The sequence below is a fragment of the Choristoneura fumiferana genome, chromosome 26 (genome assembly GCF_025370935.1).
Source record: "Choristoneura fumiferana chromosome 26, NRCan_CFum_1, whole genome shotgun sequence".
Classification (NCBI taxonomy): domain Eukaryota; kingdom Metazoa; phylum Arthropoda; class Insecta; order Lepidoptera; family Tortricidae; genus Choristoneura; species Choristoneura fumiferana.
The window spans coordinates 8,388,453-8,411,195 of record NC_133497.1 but is presented as its reverse complement, the minus strand read 5'-3'; the positions used below and the strand labels follow the sequence as shown (position 1 = coordinate 8,411,195).

At 39.6% G+C, this 22,743-nt stretch overlaps 1 protein-coding gene and 2 long non-coding RNA genes across 4 annotated transcripts in view; 1 reads left to right on the top strand and 2 right to left on the bottom strand.

The window, feature by feature from the left end:
- LOC141442724 (uncharacterized) overlaps nucleotides 1-22,743 on the bottom strand; it is a 75,669-nt gene that overhangs the window by 13,711 nt on the left and 39,215 nt on the right. Inside the window, exons 9-13 of one of the 2 annotated variants that reach the window (XM_074107798.1) lie at nucleotides 22,459-22,636; nucleotides 21,427-21,591; nucleotides 20,047-20,172; nucleotides 19,427-19,529; nucleotides 14,799-14,930 (exon numbers count right to left, since the gene is read on the bottom strand). In XM_074107798.1, the coding sequence (XP_073963899.1) occupies nucleotides 14,799-14,930; nucleotides 19,427-19,529; nucleotides 20,047-20,172; nucleotides 21,427-21,591; nucleotides 22,459-22,636 (704 nt within the window). Of the gene's footprint in view, nucleotides 1-14,798; nucleotides 14,931-16,114; nucleotides 16,460-19,426; nucleotides 19,530-20,046; nucleotides 20,173-21,426; nucleotides 21,592-22,458; nucleotides 22,637-22,743 lie in introns of those variants that run through there. The other variant, XM_074107799.1, reaches the window with a different exon arrangement.
- On the top strand, nucleotides 11,801-13,840 carry LOC141442809 (uncharacterized). The gene is made up of 2 exons (XR_012452966.1): nucleotides 11,801-12,137; nucleotides 12,736-13,840. It is a non-coding gene; the product is annotated as an uncharacterized lncRNA (long non-coding RNA).
- On the bottom strand, nucleotides 12,451-14,049 carry LOC141442811 (uncharacterized). Its single transcript, XR_012452968.1, has 2 exons — nucleotides 13,494-14,049; nucleotides 12,451-13,409 (listed from the first exon to the last, which is right to left on the bottom strand). It is a non-coding gene; the product is annotated as an uncharacterized lncRNA (long non-coding RNA).

Genomic DNA, 22,743 nt, shown 5'->3' with positions numbered 1-22,743 from the left:
AATAATACAATCCAACTTTAAAAAAAAAAATTTTTAGTGTACCTACCATAGTAGGGGTGATTTTTTTTCTCTCATCCAACCTATAGTGTGGGTTATTGTTGGATAGGTCGACAATTTTTCGATTCAAAGATTTGTTTGCGAAATATTCAACTTTAAAGTGCACATTTTCATTAAAATCGAGCGTCCCCCCCTCTAAAATCTAAACCGTGGGTGGAAAAATTTGAAAAAATTCAGGAGTGTAGTAAGTAATCAAACTTTCAAGGAAAACTATAACGGCTAAGTTTGCTTGAAAATTATTAGTAGTTTATGAGTAATAGCAGCCTAAGCCTAAGGTATAAAATATACCTAAACTTGGAAGATTCCGTATAAAATACGAAATCATTAGAAAAATATTACTTCATTTTTCGTAATGGCTACGGAACCCTATTTCGGGCGTGTCGGACACGCTTTTGGCCGGTTTTTAATTATTTAATAAGGAGGAGTACTTGCGGCGCTTGAGTATTTGAGCCTGATCAGCCGCAGCGCCGGCTTGTGAGCTAGTTGCCTGGATGTGGGACAGAGCGAAAGTATCAACGCATGTAGCGTCCCACACCAGGGCCCTACCGAGCTTCCACGGCACCAGGGTGACCCCGTCTGGACGCTTGCCATCGTCCCTTGCCATGCCGGCTGGCTCTAAAGCCGAAGGCACTGAAGCAGTGGCACGCGACCGACGTACTAAGTCTTTATGGTGCCATGACGGATCATACGGCCGGCGCTCCTAACACATGAAAAAACCATGTCGTCCCAGTTGCTACACCTTTTGCCACAACGCACATGTGAGGAATGCATATTCTATAAAGTAACTAAAAAAAAAAAAGTGTTTAGGGTATGTATCTGAAGATTTCAGTTATTTAATTAACACCTAGTTTAATCTTAGAGAGGATTGAGGATATACCGCCAATTATTAGATATGGTATTAGTTCTCTTTGGATGTTTTAAAAAAAACTAAAAATGAAAGGAAATTATTTATTAAAACGAATGAAATTTATCAGTTTAGACAATGTAAAATCTCGGGGTTTCAATTCGACTGCCAGATTTATTGGATGACGTGAGCAAAGCAGCAGGTAAGGCTTGTATTATATATAGATTAATTCACTGTTATTTCTTGTGAAAATTACGTATAGTGAATGTTGCACAATTAAAAGGCTCGTTGTATTTTTGTTTCATGAACTTAAGACTAGGACCTTTTGCTTCACTCACGTTTACGTTATTAGGTACAGTATTTTATATGCCATTACATTACCGTAACTTCAGGGTATTTTGACCCAAAAGAAGGTTACTTTCTCCCATATCATACACACACAAACATCACGCTGTATTCCCAAATGGCGTAGACGTTACGCTTCGGAGCTACTTTTAGCAAAACCACATAATCATACAAGGACTTAATAAAACGCGGACGGTCAACCAAAGCCAACCATATAGCAATGACCCCTTTCAATGCAATAATAAAACATGAACCGACTTAAACCTATTGGCCAAAGTTACCCTTTAAAGGTAAAGTTCCGAGCCAAGCGACACTGACGCCACTAACGCCGCGTTATTATCGCCGCGACAGAGCGATAGTACAAGGTCTATATAAATACATGACGGCGTCAAGTATCGCCGTGTTCGTACACGCCGTCATGTATTTATATAGAACCTTGTACTATCGCCTGTCGCGGCGATAATAACGCGGCGTTAGTGGCGTCAGTGTCGCTTGGCTCGGAACTTTACCTTAAGGTAGACTTCTGAGTAAAGCGACCCCGGCGTCACAAACGCAGCGACAGTAACGCGGCGATAGAGCGATAGTATTATGCAGTACGGAAACGTATGAACTAACGTTCGAACGCAGCGTCACTGTCGCCGCCGCGTCAGTATCGCCGAGCGATAGCGGCCGTGCCATGTTTGCGCAACCACTGCCGCGCAATCGCTGAGATCGCACGTGGTTTTGAGGTTATTTTGCATGGAATAACAACAAACTGACACCGGAGTCGCGCTGCTCGGAAGCCAATCTGCGTCAGAGCCGCTGCGACACTGACACTGACGCAGCGGCTCTGACGCTGCGGCCGTTGCAGTAGAGCGGCTCCGGCGTCACTAACGCAGCGACAGTAACGCGGCGATAGAGCGATAGTATTATGCAGTACGGAAACGTATGAACTAACGTTCGAACGCAGCGTCACTGTCGCCGCGACAGTGGCGCCGCGTCAGTATCGCCGAGCGATAGCGGCCGTGCCATGTTTGCGCAACCACTGCCCGCGCAATCGCTGAGATCGCACGTGGTTTTTGAGGTTATTTTGCATGGAAATAACAACAAACTGACACCGAAGTCGCGCTGCTCGGAGCCAATCTGCGTCAGAGCCGCTGCGACACTGACACTGACGCAGCGGCTCTGACGCTGCGGCCGTTGCAGTAGAGCGGCTCCGGCGTCACTAACGCAGCGACAGTAACGCGGCGATAGAGCGATAGTATTATGCAGTACGGAAACGTATGAACTAACGTTCGAACACAGCGTCACTGTCGCCGACTCGGAAGTCACCTTTAGGGCCAAAGTAACCTAACCTTACGGTACGCTGATACCGTTGGCAGGATTAAGATAGCGATTATTCTCAAGAGCCATGTGTCCCGACAAAAGTAGTCATTATTGCTTTGTCTTACTTAACACTGAGAATTACTTAGTCCGCCAAACTTGCCCAACTCGGTTAAATACTAAACGTCGCTAAAAGCCGTCTGAGAGCTTTTTAATCATTGATTAGTTTAAGTTTAAGTAAGGCAGGTAGCCGACTTACCCACTTGAGGTTACTATTGGAATGTTTTGGTTAACTATAGTTAGTGGAAGTATGTATAGTAAGTTGGTTAATCATCATCATAATTAATGAAGTAAATAATTTCTTTGCTCACCCGCGACCTTGTATAGCTAAGTTTATGCAAAATACTTATGCGTGTTCATGCAGTTGCTCCACCTCCACACTGTAAGAACACACACAACGCACAAACCCATCTATTCCACTATCACACTACACTGACAAAAGGGCACAATACACGTAACAAGGCAGTAATTCGACTTTCGACTTCATACTAGCGCCCGAATCGACGCACACACACAGCCAAGCGTCATTTACACGGCCGCTAGCCAATCTCGCAAGACAAAACTACGCAGTGCCACGCCGTGCGCCGCGCAGTCCGGTCGCTAGTCGAGTGCTGTGCGCGCCGCCCGCTCTCTTCGCCCCCGTTTCGATTCCGTAACGTGACTAAGCGTTCGGTACTAAGTAACCATTTAGATGGTTGGCGGTCCTCTACTGTGCGTTTTTCCAGAAATTTCCTGCCTCGCACAGCAAACTCTGGAATGAGCTATCGCCTGCGGTATTCCCGGACCGCTAGACCTTCAAGTTTTCAAGAAAAGAGCGTACTCCTACCTTAAAGGCCGGCAACGCACTTGTGACTCTTCTGGTGTTGCAGGTGTCCATGGGCGATGGTAATCGCTTACCATCAGGCGATCCGCCTGCTCGTTTGCCCCCCCTATACCATAAAAGTACTATAAAACATTTTATTTAATAATTGCGGCGTCACGACAACGTGTATACTGCAGTACGGGTGCCTAAATTCAACGATGATAAAACCAACATTGTAATTTTTCAACTTCCAGCTGATGAAAGAAAGAAGAAAGAAAGAAAGAAAGAAATACATTTATTTAACGCCATAAAAAACAAACATAGGAACAAACATAGAAACAAATAAAGACATACATGACGCTAAAACAGGTCCCCAGTCAGCATAATGCCACCGGCAAGCCGTGGCGCTGATTTTCAGTGAGACCTTATCTAAAAACTAATAATGATAATGATGCTGAAAGGTAAAATTAATTCCTATTAGGTACCTTATTATTAAAGTATATTGTCTAGGTACTACTTAACAAAATGTAAACCAATTTTGATGTGTCTATGTATAGAAAATTACACTAAAAGAACTAATAATTCACATTTAAAAAAACGTATCTGTATACGTAACGTAATCTTTCTTTCTTTCTATTACATACTTCGATTGTTACATTTTGTTAAGTACCTACCTAAATAAATAAACATAGGTCCTTTTCACCACCCATTGATTAATTTTACTGAACGGATAAATGTGATGCCGTGTTTGTTGTTTTTGTTCGAATAAACGGAGACGGCAATCACATTTATCCGCAGTAAATTAATCAACGGGTCGTGAAACAGCCCCTTAGTCTTTATAACCTTATTCGTTTTCTTGTTTATCTCTTTGGGTGCATAGGTAATTCCAAATTTATGGCAGTTTCGGCTAAGCATGTGGTAGCTTCTGTTTTACTTTTTGTAGTCGCCCAACCCTATTGCGCTCCGCGCAGCGGTAGGTATAAATTTCAAGAACAAGGCCGAGTCAAACTACTGCCTATTGCTGTATTGTGCAAGGGTCCATATGTTTGCAATTATCTATTTTTCCGTGTGTTCCGTGTGGTTACGTGGTTTGACCCTATGGCTTCTCAAGCAGAGGATTCGTGGGTCAAACCCCGGCTCGCAACCTCTGATTTTCATGTGCGAAATACAATTTGAAATTTAACCACGAGCTTTAACGGTGAAGGAAGAACATCGTGAGGAAACCTGCCACAACGTGCGAAGCAGTTCGATGTGTGTGTGAAATTCCAATCCGCACTGGGCCCACGTGAGAACTACACCCCAAGCCCTCTCCATTTGAGAGGAAGCCTGTTTCCAGCAGAGGACAATTCGAATTAGTTGAACTGAAAACAGATAGGCCGCGACTCGTTTAAGCCATCCCGTGTCGTTCTACCTATCTCTTTACCAAATTTAATTCTAAATCAGTTCTAATAATTTAAGCATCAAGCTATATCAAAAAGAACAAAGCTATTTTACATGAACCACCCAACAGTCCGGCACCCACAGAACCCTGTCAATTCAGACTGCCGAAGAAGCAACAGGTAATAATCAAGTTGTTGATGTATGTAAGCAACGGTTGATACTATAGAGATGCTCAAAAAACAGTGTTTTGTTATGCTGTGGCGATTATCTCGCAACTTATCAAGTACACAGATTAAAAACAATAATTGTATAATAATAATAATTAAACTAAACAATAATTACGTAATAATAAAATAATAACTGTGTAATAATTAAAATTATAATAAAAATAGTAATACATTAATAGTCATAATTAATATAATCAAATAATTGAATGAGAATAATTATAATATAATTGTATAATAATTCAGTTAAAATAATCATGTCTCAATAATCGGTTAATAATTCTTATATTATATTAGATCAATTGTTATTTATATCAATATTACGTGTTTAAATACATGTCAGAATAAATAATAATTATAGTAAAAAATCAAATAATCATTGTCAATATTTACATCACTAAAAATAATTATTTTTGTATAACGCAAAATGTATGTCAGCGGACAGTGCAACTTAGTTTTCTTATTAGAGATTTACAACATCTGATCTTTTGTTCGATGCGCGAGCACCGAGAACCGGTTTCACCGCCGGCGCAGCGCGCCCGCTTGGCCGGCGCTCGCGCCAGTCGATATTCACTAACGACGCGGAGCCTACGTTCGTATGCCCTATTACAAACGCTTCCGAGTTGCATCGTTCGCTGCAAATGCTTGTGCCTCGCTTATCGCTATATTCTTCCAATCCTTCTAAACTGTTGCTTGTGCCTGTGCTAATTGTTTCTTCCGTGTACTGACTGATTACAAATTAAGTGCAAGAACAATTTGTGATTTATTTACCCGCGCGGACTACAGTTCAAGTGAGCATCACACCACATAACTACACTGGTGACCCCGTAAAACATGACTGAAGATAAAAATAATGCTACTGGAGCGAGTGGATTGAGCGTCGGACAATTTGCTGCATCATCGGACATATGCCGTGTCGGTGTGAGAGTACCCGCTTTCTGGCCAGAAAAACCGGCAATTTGGTTCGCACAAATAGAAAGCCAATTCGCAATCTCCAATATAACGGCAGATTCAACAAAATTTTATTATGTGGTTGCTCAACTCGATGCTCAACATGCCGCTGAGGTCGAGGACATTATCATTACGCCACCGGCTGTGGACAAGTACGTCAGGCTTAAGAACGAGCTCATCAAGAGGCTGTCGGCGTCACGAGAGAAGAAGGTACACCAGCTCCTTAATGACGAAGAGCTAGGAGATAGAAGACCCTCGCAATTTCTCCGGCACCTACGGCATCTGGCGGGCCCTGAAGTTCCCGACGACTTCCTTAAATCTATTTGGACTAGTCGCCTGCCGAAGAATATTCAGACTATAATCGCGGTTAACCCTACTGCATCGCTGGACGTTCTAGCCGATTTAGCCGACCGCATCCATGACGTGCTGCCTAGTGCTCAAGTCGCCTCCACTTCTTGTGCTGCCACTGAGTCACCGCTGAATACTCTCATCAAGCAAGTCAGTGAGTTAACAAGAGAGATGAAAACGCTCAAGACCCAGCTCAACCAGAGGCAGCCGCGATCAAAATCGCGTTCGTCGAGTCATACCCGCAACCAATCCGCTTCCAAGAGGTCTGCGTCTAATTACCGCAAGTATCCAAATGCTGGTACCACGCAAAGTTCGGTGAAAATGCCAAGAAGTGCGTAAAACCCTGCGACTATAAAGCGGGAAACTAAACGGGCACTCGATAATGGCGACCGCCGATTGCCCGAGCACTGGTCGCTTATTTGTCACAGACCTCACTTCGAAAACGCAGTTTCTCGTGGACACCGGCAGCGATCTATGTGTCTTCCCAAGGTCAGCATTGAAACAACGCCGACATCAAACAAGCTACCAGTTATGCGCAGCAAACGGCTCACCGATTCATACGTATGGTTTCGTACATCTGATTTTAAACTTAGGCTTGCGCCGTGACTTTACTTGGCGATTTGTTGTTGCCGACGTAACTAAGGCGATTATTGGAGTCGATTTTTTATCGCACTACGACTTAATGGTTGACTGTCGGAAACAGCGTTTGATCGACAAGAAGACTAGTTTGTTCACCGTGGCTTTGCCTACCAATCAAGCTGATAATATATCGTCGGTGAAAGTCATATCTGGAGATACACCTTATCATCGCATACTAGCACAATACCCCGACATTACTCGCCCTTCGGGTGTGCATCAAATTCGGAAGCACAACGTAGTCCACCATATCCGAACAACCCCAGGACCCCCTGCGTCGTGCTCACCTCGACGACTAGCCCCGGACAAGTTGAAGATCGCCGAAGACGAATTTGCTGCGATGATAAAAAACGGCACCGCTCGACCTTCGGAGTCACCCTGGTCGTCACCTCTGCACCTGGCACCTAAAAAAGACAACGGCTGGCGACCTTGTGGTGACTACAGGACGTTGAATGCCAGGACAATCCCTGACAGGTACCCGATACGTCACATTCATGACTTTTCACACCATATTTCGGGCTGCCAAGTATTTTCCACCATCGACTTGACAAAGGCGTATAACCAGATTCCTGTTAATCCAGAAGACATCCCAAAGACCGCTATCACGACTCCGTTTGGCCTTTACGAGTTCCCTTATATGACCTTCGGGCTCCGTAACGCAGGGCAAACTTTTCAACGGTTCGTGGACGAGATGGTAAGGGGTCTCGATTTTTGTTACGCCTACCTTGATGATTTTCTGGTTTACTCGAAAGACGCGAAGACTCACGAAGAGCACCTGCATCAACTGTTTCCCGATTACGCGACTACGGCATGATCATCAACACCTCAAAGTGTGTCTTCGGTGTCCCCGAGGTCACTTTTCTCGGATACCATATATCGGCGAAGGGTACGAAACCAGTTCCAGCAAAAGTTGAAGCTATCAAAAACTTCCCAGCTCCGAAGACCGTAAGAGAGTTACGAAGATTTCTGGGAATGATTAACTTTTACCGTAGATTTATTCCCGGAGCAGCACAGTTTCAAGGACCCTTAAATGCCCTTCTTACGGGCTCCGTCAAAGGTTCTCACCCCGTGAACTTCTCTGCAGAAGAACATGAGGCTTTCGCCAAATGCAAAGAAAGTTTATGCCAGGCCGCGCTGTTAGCGCACCCTGACAGCCAGGCTAAGCTCGCCATCGTTACTGACGCATCAGATTCTGCCCTAGGCGCAGCACTGCAGCAGTACGTAGATGACATTTGGCAACCCCTGCTTTCTTTTCACGAAAGTTAAGTCCAGCTCAAAGGAAATACTCTGCATATGACCGAGAACTGCTTGCTATATACGAAGCCATCAGGTATTTCAGACATATGGTCGAGGCGCGAGTTTTCACCATTTACACGGACCATAAGCCGTTATGCTTCGCATTCCACTCGCGCAAAGAAAATTGTTCTCCTAGACAGTTCAGGCATCTCGATTATATCTCGCAGTTTACAACTGATATAAGGCAAATCTCAGGGAAGAACAACGTCGTAGCTGACACTTTATCTCGCGTTGAAGAGATCACTCAGCCCGTCGACATGAAGGAGTTAGCGCAAGCACAACTCTCCGACCCCGAGCTCAAGCAGCTGTTAGAAAGCGGTACGTCCCTACGCCTAGCCAAAATCAAACTGCCAGGATCACACGCTGAACTGTACTGTGACGAAACTACTAGAATACCGAGACCATATGTCACCAAGGATCTTCGTCGAAAGGTGTTCCTAAGCTTGCACTGTCTTAGTCACCCAGGCGCCAACGCATCCATTAAAATGATAACAGACCGTTTTGTGTGGCCGGGAATGAAAAAAGACTGCCGTGAGTGGTCGCGGACCTGCTTGCCCTGTCAGCAGGCTAAGATAAACCGCCATGTGTCAGCACCTATTGGCACTTATAGACTCCCCGGTTCACGGTTTATGTTTATACATATTGACCTCATAGGCCCTATGCCACTGTCTCAGGGATTTAAATATTGCCTCACCGTAATCGACCGCTTCACACGATGGCCTGAGGTGATCCCATTGGCGGATATAACAGCTGAAACGGTGGCTAAAGCCTTGCTTCAGGGATGGATTTCTAGATTCGGCTGCCCTAATGACATTGTGACAGACCGAGGCAGACAATTTGAAAGCGCTCTTTTTAAACACTTGTCGGAGTTGGCTGGGTTCCAGCATCGTCGCACTACGGCGTACCACCCAGCCTGTAATGGACTCGTCGAGCGATTTCATAGGCAGTTAAAGACCGCCATTACTTGTCACGGAAACAGTAACTGGATGGAATCCCTACCGCTAGTGCTGCTCGGGATACGCAGTGCGTACAAGGCTGATCTGAATGCCTCGACTGCTGAATTGGTATATGGGGAGCCACTGAGAGTACCTGGAGAGTTTATAGAAGCGAAGTCGGGAGCTGATGACACCATAGACGTCACAGACTACATCGCGCGCCTTCGTAAGTTCGCTCATAACCTGTCCCCTATACCAGCCTCGCGACATTCCAATAGGAGATCATTCTTTATATTCAAAGATCTACAAACGACAAGTCACGTGTTTCTTCGCGATAATACTTGCCATCCACCTCTGCAACCAGCGTACACCGGTCCCCACGAGGTTATAGAAAGAGGTGACAAGAGTTTTAAAATCCGTTTTAATGGAAAGATCGTCACAGTATCCATAGACCGCATTAAACCAGCCTATATATTGGACGACATGAAAATAATGTAAGAACCACCCCGGCACCTCAGATTACTCAAGAGAGCAAATCGAGTCCTGCCGAGAATAAAAACCTCACAAAACGTACTCGCTCAGGACGAGAAGTACGCTTTCCTAATTATTATCGCCCGTAGGACGGTCTCTGGAAGGGGTGTGTGGCGATTATTCTCGCAACTTATCAAGTACACAGATTAAAAACAATAATTGTATAATAATAATAATTAAACTAAACAATAATTACGTAATAATAAAATAATAACTGTGTAATAATTAAAATTATAATAAAATTAATACATTAATAGTCATAATTAATATAATCAAATTAATTGAATGAGAATAATTATATATAATTGTATAATAATTCAGTTAAAATAATCATGTCTCAATAATCGGTTAATAATTCTTATATTATATTAGATCAATTGTTATTTATATCAATATTACGTGTTTAAATACATGTCAGAATAAATAATATTATAGTAAAAAATCAAATAATCATTGTCAATATTTACATCACTAAAAATAATTATTTTGTATAACGCAAAATGTATGTCAGCGGACAGTGCAACTTAGTTTTCTTATTAGAGATTTACAACATCTGATCTTTTGTTCGATGCGCGAGCACCGAGAACCGGTTCACCGCCGCGCAGCGCGCCCGCTTGGCCGGCGCTCGCGCCAGTCGATATTCACTAACGACGCGGAGCCTACGTTCGTATGCCCTATTACAAACGCTTCCGAGTTGCATCGTTCGCTGCAAATGCTTGTGCCTCGCTTATCGCTATATTCTTCCAATCCTTCTAAACTGTTGCTTGTGCCTGTGCTAATTGTTTCTTCCGTGTACTGACTGATTACAAATTAAGTGCAAGAACAATTTGTGATTTATTTACCCGCGCGGACTACAGTTCAAGTAAGCACTACACCACATAACTACAATGCAATACCATTATCATAATTAAAAAAAATATAAAATCAAAGTTCTACTACAATCTATCCAAAAAATCGCTGTCTTAGTCATCATTTCATCTACACAGTGCTTCCATCATGAAAACTTTCCCACACTATTCTAAGTGACCATTCAAGAGCAAGCGAGTTCGGAAGCAAAACCTGCAACACTCGCTGCGATAGTTCTGGAAAATCCAANGAAACACCAAAAGCCAATTGAAGTTCACCTATTGCGTTCTAAAAAATGACCTGACGTCCGTGATGCCATTGAATTTACACCCCATTTTGAAACATTCTTATCGCCGGAACACTCAAATTGTTGCTGTGATTGTTGTGATTGTTGTTGTGAATGTGAGATAACATCTGGTTGTCCTCATTTGTACCTGGAGATGTCATTGGAGTTTCAACAATAGCCAACAGTGACTCTAAGTCTGATGAAGTTCTGATTTAACTCGAAGCTTAGCGACATCCAAAGTCAACATCTACCTAAACAACGATGATATAATGATAACCAGTGCCTGTTGACCTATTTAATGAGTACCTATCAGATGTTGATGAATACCTGTCAACACATGACCTCAGTTCAATCAACTTGTCAGAAATTGTTTTTAGCTCGGAATCAACAGCAAAGTCAGTTTCCAATATAGCCTCCGAAGGACATTCAACAAATAACTCTTAAGTTGCTTTCTCAACCCAATCAACAGTACTAAGTGGCGTTTCTGACCTAATTTTTAACTTCATAAATCAACTCATCTTTCAAAGTGAATAAAATTGTATAACTCTTTCCATATTTTAGTGATGTTTGTGTACTAAATTGAATTGAAATTAATGGCTTACAAACTTTAATTACTATTGTTTAATTTGTTTCAACAATAAAATTGTTTTATGTTTGTTATTTTACAAAATATAAGTTTTTATTAAAGTTTTATAGCAAAATTTATGAATGATGTTTCATTCCCCAAATTCTTATTAATAACACAATTTGCTGGCACAAATGTAGCAATAAACACAATTAAATTGCATAAAATGGCAGTAATTAATAAATGGCAGTAAATTAAATGCTGCTATAAATAAACGGTAGTAGTTTATATACACTGCTATTAGGTATGAAATGCAGTTAGAAATTTACAAACTGTCTAAGCACTATGCACACACAATTTATAATTCTAGGTCATAATGTTGTAGCATAAATGATATTATAATTTAATATTCAATATTTCACAATGATTTTGTTTCCCAAAGTGGGTTTTTCACCATTTATAAAAAAATGAAGTTAGTTGAACAAAACTAAGTTTCCTTTCATAGATAATCTGAAATATAGCTGTATGTATAGTATAGAAAGCTATGCTATGAAGTGACACTTTATAACTGTCAAAGAAAGTTCTTTCGCTTTCACAAAGTTATAGGTTACTTTTACTATGAAAATGTTAATAAATATCAATTTGTGGTCAAAATAGTGGAAACAATAACTACAACAGTGAAATTTTTATGAAATAAGGCATAAATGTGCTAGACTTCTACGTTCAAAGGTAATATCTGGTTTCAACCTGACAAACTGAATCTTAATTATTGAAAATTGATGGCAGTTGATTTCTACACAAAAAAATTAGCCAAAATTACTCAAAGCACTCAAAATAACGCAAAATTAACGGTTGGGCGCCAATTGCCACCTTGTGCCGTACTGAAAACAAGCCCGGTGTGGGTAACAGCCAAGGGGCAATGCGGAAAGACAGAATAAAACTGAAAGTAGCTGTTGCTACACTGAAAATGCTTAAATATTGTCTGGAGGCGTGCTCTGAATAATTAGGGCTCTATCTAAAGGATGTAAAGGAAAAATGTTAGTATGTAAACACAATCTTTATTGCTCTTTTGACTCTATACAGCGTAAAGTAATATAAATATGTGAAACCACTTGTAGTAGATTACCAGACAATTTACAAAGATAGTTTTAGCTCAGCCGCAAGCGGGTGTGATGCAGAAGGCGGTTCTTATATGCTAGTTTCACAATTTATTTAAGCTTAATGGTGTTAGTCCCTAAGGAAATCTAAACTTGCCATCAATTTCAATTTTCAACTACTGAATTTAAATCATAAACTTCCCTAATTAATATTCATAAATGTTTTACAGACCTGGCCAGAAGCTACCTCTCTGTGACACCAGTCCGGCAGCCGAAGGATGACCACGGTGTGAGACAAACGCGATGCTCTGGGGCGTCGTCTCTATGTGCTGACCCTTAGCTGGCCGCGCGGGTCCCACAGGATGCAGAACAGTCTTCTGGTCTCAGCAACGGAAGAAAAGACGTGGCAAAAGCTAGTTGCAGAAGGCACAGCCAAGGCAAAGATGCTTCAGAAAATTGGCTAGTTCTCAGAACACAGAAATGAATATCTAGCCCGGAAATTAGAGTTTATCTAAACCTTAAGCTCCCAAATGGAGGTGCAAAAAGACAAGGTCTAAACCCAAATAACTGGCATCATCATGCCACAAATTAATTTACTGTAGTAAGTAAACGAAAGATGAAAATGTGTGCAAAATTTAGGATAAATTAAATTAAACCCAAACAATAATTATCATCATAATGATCCTAATAATCATAATAAACCTAATAATCTTAATAATCCTGATAACCCTAACCGGCTGGAAGGAAGAAGAAATTGCTTCGATTAGACACTTGCAAAAAGGCAAAAGCATGTGGCAAAGAGGTAAAGTGATCTGTATGATTCTTACCGGAGTAAATCAACTGTAGCCCAGGATTAACTCGACGCTGGTCTTCCCACCCTCAGCCGCATGCAAGGAATCATGTGCTGAAATTAACCACAAGGATGAGAAATAATGCCGCGTGGACTAAACTGAATCTAACCAATATTTCAGTAACCAAATTTACTTACAGTTCACTTGCTGCACAAAAATAAAATTTAAATGGGCTGCGTTTGCGCCATAAAAGCCACTAAAATTCACAATGGAGGCTGCCACCCTCGTCTCTTCTTCGATGGAAAATGATCTAGCTCTCACACATGATGGAGGCCTAAGTCAAGAGGAATGGAGACTCCAGAACAGCCCTTCTCAAAGCCTGAGTGAACATCGCTTGGACTATGAAAAGCCCCTAAGAATTTCCCCCGAATCCCACCAATTGTGGGAACAACATTTACTATGCCAAATTATCACTAGATGTTATTAGCTTTCGATTCTGTATCAGATTCGACTGATTGTAAATTAAATAAATGTTATTCACCAATGTCTGAAATTAATTATATTTCCCCTGAAACATGATAAAAATTCCTGAACTGACATCCCTACAAAATGATTTACTTAAATGCTCCAATCAGAGATGACCCCGTCAACACAATCCTCCTTCCTGTTACCAGCTGAAAAAAATATATTAAAATAATTGCCAGATTAATCGGATTTCGGGCAGTTCGAGTCATGGAAGAAAACACAACGTTACACTAGGCGACATAAAATGACTTCTATATATATTAGGCAATCTGGTGTTAACAGCCACGAACAGCATATACATTATTTTTCTGGTTTTTCTGTGCATCTATATTTCAGTTTGTATTTATATCTATATTTTAGGTTTTACGGGATGACCGTAAAAGTAAAAATTTGGAATTGAAATAAAAAATACAAAAAGATTCCAAAAAAACAATCTTAACAGTTTCTATATATTTTTTTATAATTTTTAATTTGTATTAAAGTAAAAATCAATCAAATAAAGCAATAAAATAAAAGTTAAGATAGTAAGTGAACAATTGTTTCCACTGTTGCTACTTCATTTCCTCGCAATCGAAGTGAAAAGCAGTGTAAAACTCGAGCATTAAACTAATGGCTCGTTTTATGCTCTTGTTGTACAATGTACTATTTTTTAATTGATAAAAAATGTGTCCAATATTTTTTGATAATCTATCCGACGGAAAATCAAATTTTTTCAGGACAGTAGCCCATTCAACAATATTCATTGCATGACAATGACAACAAACGATGCTGTAAAATTCTGTCTTGTTCCAGAGTAATAAAAAAGATTGCTAACTATAGTGCCAAAAGGTTTTTCATTAATTACGTCACAATAATTTTGATGATTGTTACACCCTCCTTTTCATTTCACACTTAGGTACTACTTGTACCTACCTAATTTTTTTTTAATATGAAGTCAATTGTTATTAATATGGTTAGAGCTAAGGAGGTATACTTACAGTTTTCGCAGGCAAGCACACTTCCTCTGTAGGTGTTCTATCTGATCTCTGGAAGCCCTCTCCAACTTCTTTATCTTAGTGGAGTCCTCTCCTCGCTTTTCTCGCAGCTCCCTCTCGCGACTCAGAGCCTCTCTACGTTAGTCGGGTCCAGGGAAAAACGGTTAGGAATGTGTTTAAATGTACATGAGTATTTTGAATTTGGAATGAGCATTCTATCGCAGCGATTATTTCTAAAAGTTGTGTTGCACTTCCGTGCCTGTAATGTTTTCTTTTTAAGTTTTGTAGTGGCCAGTTCTTTTTTGGCTGTCTGTGGTTTTTTGTAATAAAATGCAAGGCCAGTCATAATTCTAGCTTTGTGTAATATACTTAGTACTTTATTAATGAATGTTGTTCTATGATGTTTTAATAATAATAAATGTGAATAAATCGTAATAATATGGCTTGATGACAATGCCATGATAACAAACTAGTGTCAAGGAATATTTTCTATAAAAATGAATATAGACTCCAAGGTCGCGATTTGAATCTTGTCTTCCGCACTGCTAATGCTCGTCTACAGAAATAATTATTAAATAAAAACATTTCAATCTAAAACATATAAATATTTTATTGCAAAAACAATATAAAATTGAAAAACACACTGTAAATAGAAATTTGTATAGTTTAGGAATAATATCTTAGTGCGTTTGGTTACACCATTATCTAAAGAATAGAGAAAAGAAAAAGAAAAATACTGACTCTACAACGCTAGAACGTAAACTTTTTTATTAATTATGTCATATATTATATTTTGTGTGTAGGTATACTTTTATTTAATAAATTCAAAATCTAATGTCGTAGAATCAGTACCAAAATGCTGAAGATATTTATTTTTAAAAGCAATTGAAACGAAGAAAGTTTTGAAAATGAACATGAAAGAAATATGTAGCAGTGAAAAATTTTTTTGATAACATTGTTACTATGAATAAATGAAAAGAATTTAATATTTATATAATTGGTATGAGTACATTGTACATTGAATGAAAATATCACATTTTTACATTTCAGTCCAATTCGGCAGTTAAACCATAGGTACAATGGTAAAAATCCTACTCCTAATTTTATTTTATTTTCATTTTACTGGTAATTTGTGGGTTTTATTGATAAGTATATTTTTCAAATACATTAACTACAAAACTTTACAAAATACAAAAAGCGAGGGTAAAAGGTAGCCACATTTTTTAAAGGAAGAAGGTATTGCAGCACAAATAAAATTGAAAAATAGGTGTGTGTTGAACAGTAAATGAAAAGAATAAGACTGTATGCAACATATACGATATTTTTTAATCGGTGATCAGGAACCAATTCTTCTTATTCAGTTATTGGTGGCGGTCACTATAATAGGTCGCAATTACATGGAATATAACTTTTACGTTGAAAATAACTTTCAAGTAAAATTACAGTATTTCTTTTCATCTACCATTCAACCCACAACTATGTATTCAGAAGTAAAGCGAGATGCAAAGCTGGAGGTAAGCTATTCTCTCTTTCTCTCCCTCCTAACAATATGGACGTAGAAGATGAGTGCGAGTGAGAGGAGCAGTGCGGCGAGAGCGAGACGCAGCGAGCCGGTGACGGCGCCGACGCCGCAGGCCGACAGCGCAGCGCCCAGCGCGCTGCAACTGGACACCAGACGCTTCCTAGTCCCGGTTGTCTCTCTGTGCCCCCCAAGGGCGGATCCAGGGGGACAACAATTGACGGGGGTCATGTCATGACAATAATGCACGGTTGTTAAAGAATTTAGCGCCATGCACGGTTGTTCAAGAATTTAGCGACGACATACCATTTTCCAATTAAATATTCATTTTCTAAGGTGACGTTTGTTTCTTCGCACTGCAGATGGCTTAGACAAGGTTGAAGTAATGTTACGGCAAAAAATACAAGGAATAGCGAGATAACTGCAGCTGTCAGAGACTTTAATAACACTACATATATGACTGATATTGTTTCAGGCCCTATATCTACAACGAAGTGCAAAATTCGAACTTTGTCTCTTGCCGTCCCTTACTTATACGAACTTCGATTTTAGAATTTCATTAGTAGTCCCCCAGATCATAGGTTGACTAAACTTAAGATAATTGCTTCATGATACAGAAAGTCAATGATAAAATGTTAATACTTAAGTATTACAGATGATTACTGTAATAAGTATAATCAATGAATCATAAGTCTTCATATTATTTAGAGATAAAAAAATATACAAAAGATGTTTCTTGGGTCTTATACCACGAAGCTTGAAATTAGAACTTCGTATCGTGCCGTCCCACTCACGCTAACAGTATTTAATAAGAGTGAGAGGGACGGTGCGAATTACGATACGAATATCGAATTTAGAACTTGGAAGTAGACCCCAGATTTCCAGTCACAGAACAAAAACAGTGGTGGCGGAAGCCATGTATTAAAATTTCGCTTTGACGCATTCATTGTATCTGTTTACGTTCTATGTCTGTTACCTGTTTTTAATTTTTAGAATACAAAGATCTTAAAAAACGCGGCAAAAACGGAACCATCGCGGCCATCTTGCAAAACTAAAGTTTTACAGTTCGCCTCGAATATCGCTGTTTGTATCTTTTGTTCGATTTTAAGCATAATAATAATATAAAAGATAGTTTAATGTTCAACATATAAAGCTAACAATTATAATTTTTCGTCTCGTGCGCACGTCACACAGGTTTATTAAGACGTTCCTGTAAGTAATCAATTTACGTAACTTTGCATTCTAATAATTATCTTCCATACCTAGCAATATTTATGTTCACACAAAAATGGAATAACTTCATCACAATTTTAAAGGTCCTTGAAGTACATATAAAAACTAATTTTATTTTTTGCAATTGTCCGAAATAAAAGCATTCACTAAAGCTTCCATTTACTTATCCACTAAACCGCTCATTTCTATTTTTGTACATATATATATTTAATGCTAATTTTAATCAAAATACTGCCTTTTGGACTGAGTAAGGTAATTTAAATGATTCAATGATATTTATATCGTCACGATGGTGATGTTGATGATTCGAAAATGCTCAAGGAAATGCATAGAATAAGATTTTGAAAAATGCTCTCTTAACATTCTACGAACAATGTCATCGTAACGGAATTTTAATTTAAAAAATCTTAGTGATTTCTTTTCTGACCGGTGAAACATCGCTAGATGGCGTTAGTATCGTGAGGTCTGTTTGAGGTTGCAGTCTTGCTTGCGATAGTTAACCAATCACAAAATTTGAGAATTACGTCACATTTAATGTGACGCAATGAGGGCTATCGTTTTTTGTCTCACTAGATGGCGCACTGTTGCGTGAGGTTTTTAAGTATGGCTTTCAAAGTCTAATATTACGGGCGTAAAGACAAAGTTTAGATTAAAATCATATTTAATACACCTTAAAACCGTACCATAAAAATATCGAGCATGCCACAGTGTTGCATAGTCCCCGTTTTGTTCGGAAAAAAGGTAGGAAAAAGGTTTCCGAAAGACAAAACTGTCTTAAAACACAGGAACGCATATTTGCCATAATTAATTTCAGATATTGCAAAATATTCACAAAATTATTGTAATTATAAATAAACCCGCGTAGCTCACCCAAAAACTATGAGATTTGACATTTCGGAGACCTCACGCTACACTAGCGCCTCTAGTGGCGAATTCATACGCGATAGCCCTCATTGTCAATAAGTGCCACATTACAACCAAATCAAAATGAACATTCTCTTCCTCAAAATCACTAAGATATAAGTATGTATGTACCTTTTTTCAATAAAAAAACTTAAAAAACATCTGGTCATGATTAGGTACCTCATTTCTGTTACTTAAAAAATCGAAAGTAGTGGTGTTGTGAAATCTTTGTGACACTGTTCGTAAAATGGTTCAATAATAGATAAACTGTATGTAATGTATGATGAGATGAGTTAGTCAAGGATGAAACACGCATGCCTCAGTTGGTAGCCGAATTTGTCCAAAAGACAATATTACATTTGATTAGTCAAACAAAAGTTATTCGGGGAACAAATTAAGCTACCAATGAAATAAGAATGTTGATTATTCAAATTTAATTATCCTTTTTACACTTGAATAGGTAGATTGCAAACGCACGAGTTCTTTGGGTTGGACACACACGCACTATGACTATATTCGGTGAATTGACCATGATAAGTTCAATGACCAACAGGTAGGTACGTGAATTGACCAACAGGTAGACACGTGAATTGACCAACATAAGTTGAATTACCAATAAGATAATACGTGAATTGACCAACATGCTAACTAAATAAAAGTGTTCAAGCTGCAAGATATTTCTATACAATAATGTGTGCATGGGCTTTAAAAAATTTAAAATGACTTCAACGCTATTTATTCAAACAAAACTTTAATGACATTTTCCAAATATTTGTTTTACGCATTCTTAATAATCAACATTCGAATGATAGTTAGTTTGTGCAAAGTTAGCAAAGGATGAAAAATACGATTTTATTTGTTAAAAAAACTAGTTTTTTAAAAGTAGTAGCGAATTATGTCGATATAGAAAGACGAATATCTTATAGGTTGCTTCAGTGGCGGACTAAGGGGCGGGGATGAAGCTGAATGAACTCACCTCAGCTCCTGTTCGGTGACCTCCAGCGTGCGGCCGCACTGCGCCGCCTTTTCCGTCAGCGTGTCGTAGTCCACCGATTGGGATTGTAGTTGAGCTTTCAACTCTGAAAATTAATTAAATCATCATCAGCATCCCAGCCACTGCTGGGCACATGGCTCCTCTTAGAATGAGAAGGCATTGGTCGTAAATTAGTTAAATAAACATCACTTATTAAGTAGAGATAAGTAAATCCGAATCTAAAGATAAAAAAAGAGTCAGATCTGCTGCGTTTCTACCAGAGGATGTGTGAGGATGCATTGCGAGGTATGTGTTTTTCATGAACATAAACGCTTTATTTATATAAGTATCCTCACTCAGCGTTGTTTTAGTAGTAACAGCGAAGCGAAGCGAGATTTTTGTATTACACAACAAGGAAAGGATGTGTGCGAGGACTGTGTTGCGAGGCATCCCTCGCAAATCGGAAATCGATGTGTTGCAAAGACTCAGTCACTAACAGTTATCAGTGGCGCGCGCTACGCTCCCATCTCACCGCACCCCGCTCGCTTTTTAATTGAAAAGAGTCTGCTACATGCCCAGAGTGGAGCTAACACCACAGTTTGGTCCTTCCAGCCCACTCTTACCCGCGATCTCCTCCAATAGTTCCTTTTCCCTCTGCACGCGGTCCTCCTCCCCCTCCTGCCGGCACTCCGCCTTCATGCGCTCCAGGCAGTTCTCTTTGTCTGTCATGAACTGCTCCCACTGCTCGTCTGCAACAACCAGGGTCAATGCTGATATTTTTTGTCAGGCGTCTATTCAAACATAGTTTAAGTGTGTCTAGCAGGTGTAGGGTTGTCATATGGAAAAATTAGATGTCTTGATAGAAATCCTGACATTCTACTAAGAGTCCTGACATTTCACGTAACAAAGATTTGGCATAGCTTTAATTGGCATAGATTGTAACTAGGGTTAAAAAAAAGTATTGATAGTTCTTTAGCTGTAACTTATCCTATTCAAAATTGATCTGGAATAAATATTATTAGTTTTGTTGACAACTTGCTAATATAATTTCATTCATTAAAACTATGTAAACTTTACAATATGTATCATGAAAACATTGATCATTTTAATGTTTAAGTATTTTTTTCATTTAGTGAGGCCATTTCTCAAAATACTGATAAGTATTTGCCAAGTCCGGCCGCAATTCTGGCAAAGGGTCAAAAATCCTGACATGTTAGGTGCAACTTACAAAGTGTAAAGCACTTAAGGAAGTGATGTCTTATATCATTGAGAATAAAGAACATTTTTTACTATAACGTTATTTTAGGCGGAATTTTATTTACCTCACCTGTGTTAGGAACATACTCGTACGTTACATAGGTACATACCAATATAATTTTTTTTAAAGTTTTTATGAAGTAACTAAAGTCTGATCGTCGCAAGCTCTTGGTCTATGGGCGCGTTCAAGTATAACGTAACGCAAGTTTTTAAGATCTTTGAATATGTAACGCGCCGCAATATTTTTCTTTACCCTCTATTCTCCCTTCCTAAACGTTACGTAACATCCAAAAAGAGCATTTTCACTCAAGTCGTTTAGCTTTTCTTTGACCGTTTTCCAAACTTAGTTGGCATTTTTGGCACTGTTGCTCTGCAGGGCTATTACGAAACTCGAAGTTCGTGTCGTGCGGTCCCTCTCGCTCTCGTATTAAATAGTATAAGTGTCAGAGGGACCGCATGACACGAACTTCGAGTTTCGAGTTTCGTAGTAGCCCTGCTGGTACATACGTTACGTTATTATTAGAGATTTATAGTCCAAGAACAACTGATGATGCGATATCCCTCTTTTAAGGACATTATAGTATGAACTTTTGTAAGGACTGTGGCGTAACGCGTTGTTCGAACCTCCCCCCCCCCTAACGCATCGTAATACGTTTTACAAGACCCCCCAAATTGCGTTGCGTGATACTTAATTGAAATGAACGGAAATGAAAAAACTGTGTCAGAGCCATAGCTCTGTTACATACCCATCTCCCTCCGATGCTGATCCCGCATCTTGTTAAGCAGGTCATTCTTCTCCGCAATCAAAGTGCTTCTAGTGTGGTCCAGCAACTTCTTCGCTTCTCCAGCCGCCGCGGCAGCCTGTTCCTCCACTACACGCACCTTCTCCGACCACTCTGCTATTAGGGCCTCTGCAAAGATACGTTTATAATGAAGAACTATCGGTACTATTTGGCCGGTTCAACAACGCTTTGGTGTTTAAAAAAAAGTGGCACAAACGTCCACACGATACTAACGCCATCTAGCGATATACTTAACAGAAACACTAATTAAAAAATTAAAAAACCATCAGGCGGTAATTTGCGTAGGTGAAGTGATGTTACTTTGAGGAGCAAGGTTGCGATTCCGAAGCTGCACCTCACTGAGTCGCCAACCGGCAGCCAATTTGGACGACAAACTTCTCCAAGTTTTATTCATTCCTAATTCGTGGAACTGACTGAAGAGTGGCTATGGTAATGGTTTGGCGACATTTGGATACCCATGCTTGCGTCACCAGCGACGTCGTCATAGCGTCCAGGTGAGACAGGGCTATAAGGCAAATCTAATCTTGCAAGTTGCAGTTCATTGCAGCGCTCGATTGTCTGCTTTAAATGTATATTTCAAATCTATTTTTTTTATTTATGATGGTGGAAGAATTTTACACTTCCACTAAACGTAGATATAGTTAGTGTTTAGTTATAGTTTTGTAACAAAGGGACCCCATACATCCCTGTATTATTATTATTCTTTTCTTGTATTTTTTTCTTTTATTTTATAATGTAGTTATTAAGTATTTTATTTGTAATTATATTATTTTGAAGAAAAAGAATGACTTTCTTCCTTGAAGATAAGTACTTGTTTCTTACGGCGAATTCTTCTTGCCAATGATGGTCTCTCCGAAAGCGATGGTAGTTTAAAAAATGACGAGAAAAAGTGCCCATTTATTGTATTTAGGTAATGCAATTCGCAAAAAATTTTTTTAAAATCGAAACTGTGTTTTAAACTAGTTTTAAACTAACCGCGTTCCTGCTCGAATTTCTCAGACAGTTTCTCCTGTGTGTTGGCGTGCGCGATGTCCGCCCGGTCTAACAGATGGCGCAGCTGCATGATGTCCCAGTCAGCCTTACTATGCGCAGCCGCCAGCGCAGTCTCGAACTCTGTCTGCTTTGAAGCTAGCTCTTCTTTGAGATTCTCGAACTGGAATAAAAAAGTAAGCAAATACAATAAAAAGTAATGGTTAGTAAGCATGATTGTATTTTCGTGCTCGAGCCGATTTACACCATTGTAGCCACTACTAGATGGCG